The 7,850-nt window shown below is 43.5% G+C and overlaps 1 protein-coding gene across 1 annotated transcript; it reads right to left on the bottom strand.

Moving 5' to 3' along the window:
• Nucleotides 1-814: 814 nt before the first annotated feature.
• kcnf1b (potassium voltage-gated channel, subfamily F, member 1b) lies at nt 815-2,820 on the bottom strand. The gene has a single exon (XM_037071967.1). The coding sequence runs from the start codon at nt 2,721-2,723 to the stop codon at nt 1,395-1,397; it is 1,329 nt and encodes a 442-aa protein (XP_036927862.1). The 5' UTR covers nt 2,724-2,820; the 3' UTR covers nt 815-1,394.
• Nucleotides 2,821-7,850: the final 5,030 nt, after the last annotated feature.

The raw sequence follows: 7,850 nt of genomic DNA, 5'->3' as shown, positions 1-7,850 counted from the left end.
CCACTGTTTAAATCTTTCGATGAATGAATGCATGTCTTCTGTGTTCCATTTTAAATGACCCAACACTCAAACTGTGGATCTTTGCATGAACAGATCTGAAAAACAGTTTGGGAAAATTTGTGTAGTGGTCACATGACTTGCACGCAAAAGAAAAGCAATTATTGATTGCCAGAGGGGTAATATGGGGATTTTGTTTTAATCCAGTTTTTTGAATAGACACGATCTACAATAAAATTAAAACTAAACACACATACACATTAATATAACAGAATATTTGTATCGTTGGAGAAAGGATGGCATTGTCAGCAGTCACAAGTTGTTCATTTGTGGTCAGGTTATACGTACATGGGAACTAATTTTAATAAATTTTGTTTTTTACGATATCATAACAGAATGTGTTCTTACAGCCATGGAGTCTTTAAAAGTGGGATTGCTTTAAGTTCACACCATCTTTCACTGTCTGTCGTCTGTCCCAGGGGCATTTAATAATCACATCTACCCATCAGCTAGTGTGGGCATAGCTGGACACACAGGGCACATACATTTCACAGCTGTCTTAACACAAAATATTACTCGACAGTCAGCTGAAAAGTAATCTGATTAAAGGAATTAATTACACACAAGATGGAATTTATGACTCAATCGTTATCATATTTTAGCCTTTCTAATTAAAGGCAATTTTCCCCCAATTGGGGGAACTTGGGGTTTTTAATCCTAACCCTAGAAAACTGGCTTGGAGCTTAAAGTGTTAAAATGCTATAAATCCACACCATTTGTCCTCCAATCCCTATATAATACATTTCCCAGCAAAATATTGAAACCTGGTTACATTATATACAAACTCATTTAACTTGTTAATTTATGATCTTGTTCTTGACCTAAGCACCATGGAATAAAAAAAAAAGATCAATTGTACTAGACTGAATTAAAAAGTCAAAATCATATGATTAAATTAATACACATGAGATTTTAAAAAAATCTAAATTATGAGACTAAAGTCAGAATCAATTGAATCAATTGAAATAGAAAGTAAAATACCAGGTAAAAACTCGTGTTTATTAAATTAAGTCATAAAAATGAGATAAAAACATTCAGAATGATGAGGTTAGGGGTTAAGTCAACATATCATAATGATGACTTTTAATCTCATAGTTTCTCATAAATGATCATAAGTCTCATATTATTTATTCATTCTAATCAAGGCTAACTTTTATGTTTTTCTTTAACTGGCAGGAATAGGATTCCAGTCTAATGACATCCTGAATTTTGTAAATTAACTTGAGTTTTATGTTTTGATTTTGTTTTGGCTCATGAGATTTGGACAAATGACTTTCTGATCTTCATATTTCCTACAAAAATGATCTGCCGTTAAGCTGGTAATGTCACCCACAGTCTCACTTTAATTGCTGGGGTTTTTTTTTGCGCGCTTCCCTGCCAGATTTCAGTTCCATCAGCTCCACTTCATGCTTCGCGGCAGTCTCCAATACTTTCTGTTTATTATAGAAGACTACAAAGTTGTTTATGATAGGGTGGATTGGCAAGGCGATAGCTATCACCCCACAGAGAAAGCTGACGGCTGCGTTGCACTTGCCGAGAGTGGTTTTGGGATAGATGTCGCCATAACCCACTGTGGTCATGGTGATGATAGCCCACCAGAAAGACTGCGGGATGCTCCTGAACAGAGTCTCCGGGTGGCTTTGCTCCATGGTGTAGGCCAGCGCTGAGAAGACAAAGATCCCCACGCCCATGTACATGAGGAGCAGACCCAGCTCTTTGAGACTCTTTTTGAGCGCGTAAGTCAAAGTCTGAAGCCCGGAGGAGTGCCGCGCAAGCTTAAAAATACGCGCGATACGCATGATCCGGAGCGCCTGGACAGCCTGTTGGACATTAGCCAGCTCCATCATGGATGAGGTGCCAAGGTAGGTGAGGGAAAGGACCACGTAGAAAGGCATGATGGCCATGAAGTCTACGATGTTCATGAAGGAGAGCGCAAAGTGCAGCTTGTCTGGAGAGGAGGCGAGACGCAGTAGGTACTCCGCGGTGAACCATAACATGCAGGCAGACTCGATCGCCTCCAGGGTCGGGTGCTCCACCAGTTTCCCCTCGGCGTCCGTCACCTGGAGCTCCGGGATGGTACCCACACACATCACCAACGCCGACACCAAAACAGAGAAGAAAGACACGATGGCGATGATGCGCGCCGGCAGCGAGGAGCCCGGCTTCTCCATCAGTTTCCACAGGTACCTCTGGCACCTCTGGGGGCGCGCAATGCACTCATCCACCTCCAGATCTTCCAGAATAAATTTCACTTTCGTGGCAATCTCGTTCAGTTCCTCCTCCTTCTCACTTAGGTAGGTTTTGCAGCATTCATCTAAAACACTCTGGTCTATTTTCCAAAACTCCATCTCCTTGATGAAACAGATGGGACAAATGCCGCTTTTTATGTGGATTTCATCAAAGTAGTAAACGTCGATAATGCACTTGAAGGCATCGGGATCTCGGTCAAAGTAAAACTCCTTTCTGCAGGGATCGAAGTCATCACAGAGCGACGAGATACGTTCAGGATTCTGAGTTGAGCAGTTCAGCAGCTCTGCTAGTCTGCTCTCCGGATAGCGGTTCAAAACATCCCCGAAAAGCACCGTTTGGACTCCGCCAATGTTCACCGCAATCTCTCCCTCGGTGCAGAAACCACGTCTATATTTTGGCTTCGGAATTGTCCACATTTTACTAAAGGTTTATGTGAACAAATTCTTCTCATATAATGTGAAAAATGAAGCGCGCAGAATTAATGTCCATGATCTCAGTGCGTAAATGTTTCCTCTCGAGTCTGTTTCGCACAGTGGATGGTGCTGCTGGAGCGTCCGGCTTTTCCTAACGCTCGCACCTCCCCTCTCTCTGAAACACACACACACACACACACACACACACACACAGGTCTTTCTTGGGGGCATTGTGTAGCTGTGTGGTTGCGAAGAGAATTTAGTTAAAATTACACCGTATTGCGCCATGTAACTATAACACTTAATAATAATAGTAATAAATCATCCAAATTGCATTTTCATCTTCTTCTTCAAGACTGCTCATATATGCTCAGTATGCTTAATTAAAATGATAAAGAGAATTGCATTTGAGATTTAATTTTCAAAAGATGCCCCAGTAAATAGTTAGCAAAATTCAATTTGAAGTGTCATGTCGTTGTCCAAACCGCTTATCCCTTTCCATGGGGTTGCGGGGTGTTGCTGCTGGAGCCAATCCCAGCCTTGTCTCAGGGTGAGGGCAGGCTACTCCCTGGATAAGTCGCCAGCTCATCACATGCCTTCCATAGAGGAAGCAGAGGCTGGGGACTCAGAGGTTGACTCATTCATCACCCAAGCCGAAGTCACTGAGGTAGTCGGGAAGCTCCTCAGTGCCAAGGCACCGGGGGTGGATGAGATCCGCCCTGAGTACCTCAAGTCTCTGGATGTTGTGGGGCTGTCTTGGTTGACACGTTTCTGCAGCATCACATGGCAGTCGGGGACAGTGCATCTGGACTGGCAGACCGGGGTGGTGGTCCCCCAATTCAAAAAGGGGGACCGGAGGGTGTGTTCCAACTATCGGAGGATCACACTCCTCAGCCTCCCTGGGAAAGTCTATTCCAGGGTACTGGAGAGGAGAATTCAGCCGGTAGTCGAACCTCGGATTCAGGAGGAACAATACGGTTTTCGTCCGGGCCGTGGAACACTGGACCAGCTCTGTACCCTCCGCAGGGTGCTCGAGGGTTCATGGGAGTTTGCCCAACCAGTCCACATGTGTTTTATGGACTTGGAGAAAGCATTCGACCGTGTCCCTCGTGGCATTCTGTGGGAGGTGCTCCGGGAGTACGGGGTCGGAGGCCCTCTGTTAAGGGCTGCAGTCATGAGTGAGGAAATAATGGAACGTGGGATTGATAGGCGGATCGGTGCAGCGGTCGCAGTAATGCGGTCATTGTATCGGTCTGTCATGGTGAAGAGCTCGGAGTAGAGCCACTGCTCCTCCACATCGAGAGGAGCCAGCTGAGGTGGCTCTGGCATCTGTTTCGGATGCCCCCGGGATGCCTCCGTCGGGAGGTGTTCCTGGCATGTCCAGCCGGGAGGAGACCTGAGGAAGACCCAGGACACGCTGGAGTGACTGTGTCGCCCAGCTGGCCAGGGAACGCCTTGGTATCCTCCCGGAAGAGCTGGAGGAAATGTCCGGGAAGAGGGAAGTCTGGGTGTCCCTGCTCAGGCAGCTGCCCCCGCGACCCGGCCCCAGATAAGTGGATGACGAAGGGATGGATGCGTCTCCCAACAGCTTAATGAGCTGAGCTTCTGCTACTTGTTAGAGGTGGATTTCATTGTTCGATGTCGAGAGTCAGTTCCCGTCAGTCAGTTCGGCAAGGCTGCGTTAGCTCAGTTTAAGAACAGTTTAAGCTAATGTCAGCAGTTGTAAAGATTGAAGGCAGTCAGACAGCCATGAATCTAGTTCCTCAGTTTCAGCAGCAGGTTCCTCATCCTCATCTCATCCCTCATTAAGTGCTGACTGAAAGTTGTTATTACAAGTCATCATTTCACATTGAGGTTGCTGACCTCGTGGTAAAAACTGTTCAAATTTGGAGCGATATTTAGCTCCTTTTTCCAGTAAGCTTCAGATATTGATTCATTTCAATTTCAAGATTTCTATGATGCATGGCTTCAGTAAATCTTAAAAAGCAGACAGTACTGTTAATGCCAGATGATCCACCATCATTTTCAGAGGGTTAAAAGTAGGCCAAGAAAGCCAAGAACTGAGGTGGAGAATAATTACAACTTTAAGATCATGTTGCTCAATTAGGCAGAGTATAATTAAAGTAAACATGTAGTTCGAACAGATGCGTCAAGTACATCTGCAGCTGCAGCAGCAGCCGTCTGTTTTTGAATAAACATAGCCTATAATCCATATTTATTTCAGAATGATTTTCATGTATTAAAAACAATTCTGAAATGTAAAGAGAAGTGCACATGTATGTGTATATATAATATAGTTCAAATTCAGCTATCACTAAAATAGAATGTTTGGTCAGTAGTTTGGGACTCTCACCCCCCTGCTTGGCAGTAGGAACAGAGGAGAAAATGTCTGGTGCATGCAGACTGTGTGACTCAATCCAACTCTCAGTACAATCAGAGAAATGTTTATATTTTCTGGAAATCAGAAGATTAAATCGCAACAACCATGTAGCCTCATATATGTATTTTTTCACCACCACCACCTGTGAGTCTTAAGTTGTGGAGATAAATCAGACCTGCATGTGGGACTACAGTGACACTGAGCAGTAACCGAGTAACTGTCATGTTCTTTTCAAAAATATTATTAAAATGCATGGTTCTATATAAAACAGTGTCACATTTTTTCACTGGCCTATACAAGGGCCCAATTACACTGCAAAAAGGTTGACCTAAATACAAGAAATAAACACTAAATTTGAGGAGAAAATGACTTAATACTAGGGAAATTATCTGTTCATGCAGCAAGATACTTTTACTTGACAATAAGTCTTAAAATAAGTTGGTTTTAGGTTTTTGGTCTAGAAATAAGTAGGCTCTGATACATGTTCAAAGGTTTTAAATAAGTAAAAAATGCTGGGGTTTTTTTTTTAGATCAAATTACTTGAAATCAGTCTTCCTACAGCACAATTATAAGTCAAATACTTATAAGTCAAAATTAAGAATATACTGTGGATTCAGCTAGTGAATAACTTTTAAAACAAGACAATTAATCTCATATTTCTAAATCTGAGTGTTTAAATCTTGGCAAGCACAGAACAGTTTGCAGTGTAGATTTCTTTTCATGGGGTCCAAAAACCCCTGGCAGTGCCCCTGCATCTAGAGAACAGTATGTGTAGGCCCAGGGCATCTGTACAGCTCTACAGTACTTCTGTGATTTGGATGTTGCATCCTTCCATTCTTTCTGAGCCGTTATTATGGATCATGCACACCAACCTCTTGTGGCCTTTCCCTCACTCTTCTGCTGCTTCTGTCATGGTCATACATATTCCAGAGCTGCTCTTCACCCAGCATGTCTACTTTACCTGAGGCAGAGCAGCAGCGGGGCAAGTTAACAAGCCCAGAGACTCTGCAGCTGCATCAGCCACCGTGCCAGTGTGTCTACCGGTTGGACAACGGCTCACAATCTGCTGCGCAAGTTCCAACGCTGGCTGTTTTTTCCAAATCAACCATGAGACAACCACAGGCACAACCCATTAACACCACTGAACATGCAGTTAGGAAATAGCATGCTAGATAGCTAATTACATAGTTTCTCTTTGTGATGTGATTAAACAGTCAAAGCCAACTATCCTCCCTCACTCTGGTTGCACAGGAGGACTACCCAAGGGGGATAGACAAAGGAGGACGACCTCTATCAGGCACTCAACTGTGGGTGCAGGTCCGACCGATCTCCCTCCTTCACATCCAGGGGTATATGATAGGTGATATGTACAGTCATGATATGTGTTCCCGACAGAATATGCTGTATAGTTCAACATATACATTTATTGGACTGTTAAACAATGTGCAATCGAGTTTAGATTCTCTGCCCGAGCCCGACCCTGACTGACCCGGACTGTGGGTGGGTCGATATTTCCGGCCACTAGCCTTGGGCCGGGTCGGGCCTCCATTGTTGTTTGTGTTTGTGTCGCTGCGTGGTGTTACATGTGACTCGTTCTCATAATGAAAACGTGACATGCATACATGACATCACTCCCCGAGACGCAAGAAGAAAGCAAAAATATATATTTTTACTAAGGAAACTGACAAAAACAATAGTAACGCACAGTGACTTGAATAAGTGACTTTAATCTGATTACTGGTTCGGAAATATTAATGAGTCAGATTACTCGTTACTGAAAAAAGCGGTCAGATTAGAGTAACGTGTCACCGGCATCACTGGTTATGTAGCTTAATAGCAACATGGAGCTTGAAGATAAAACAGGAGAATTAACTTTGAGCAAGTTTGGAGGAAAGTCGGAGGTATGGAACCATTTCAAACAAGTCGTGAGCAGTGACAACATATGCGTCGGCTTTGTGGAGTGTCTTAAGTGCGGCACTTGGTGCATTATTCATTAAGATAATTCTAAACAGATTTCTGTAGTTCAACAACTCAACAATTGTGGCTGAAAAAGTCAGTTATAACAGCACCCAAGTGTTAAAAAAAAAATGTAGGGTTTAAATCGGGCTCGACATTTACAGTTAATGTGTCGGGTTGGGCCAGTCTCGGACACAACGTGCACAGGCTCGGTTCGGGCTTTTTTGGGGGGCCTGATCTAAGCTTTAATGTGCAACTGTGCATGAAGAAATATAATGTATTGCACTATCATGGCTTTCAGGTTTCTATTAATAATATGCTTAAAGATCACTCAAAGGTCCCATATTGTAGAAAGTGAGATTTCCATGTCTATCTTTTTGATGATAATGCAGGTCTAGGTGCTATACAAATACTGTGAGCATTAAAATGCTCACGCAAAATTGACATGCACACCGCCCATGTTCAGAATTTCGGCTTTAAGCAAGCCCTGAGGTTGTGATGTCACAACTATACAGTTGCCACCTTCAGTTGAGCCCCTAGGACAGCCATAGTTGCAGAAATACAAGCAGAGCTTGACTAGGCAGTTCAGGAGGGGGTCCCTAAAGAATCAAACACCAAATCGGAGTATTCAAAACACAGGACGAATAGAGCTGCTGCAGCAACTGACAGTATGAGAAAAACATTTTCCAGCTTGGTTTTCTGTGTTTCAGAGTTCCATTTTCAGCACATCACAAAGAATAGTCCGTGTGCATCTGATATGGTGGTGAACAGGACCGAAAATCCCTCCAATGTTC

This window comes from Acanthopagrus latus, chromosome 16 (genome assembly GCF_904848185.1).
Source record: "Acanthopagrus latus isolate v.2019 chromosome 16, fAcaLat1.1, whole genome shotgun sequence".
Taxonomy (NCBI): Eukaryota; Metazoa; Chordata; class Actinopteri; order Spariformes; family Sparidae; genus Acanthopagrus; species Acanthopagrus latus.
Note: the sequence above shows the minus strand (reverse complement) of the source record. Positions and strands in the feature narration are given on the sequence as shown.

Excerpts from the sequence above, each read along its gene's own strand:
- kcnf1b (XM_037071967.1), bottom strand. The coding sequence starts at position 2,723 with ATGTGGACAATTCCGAAGCCAAAATATAGACGTGGTTTCTGCACCGAG.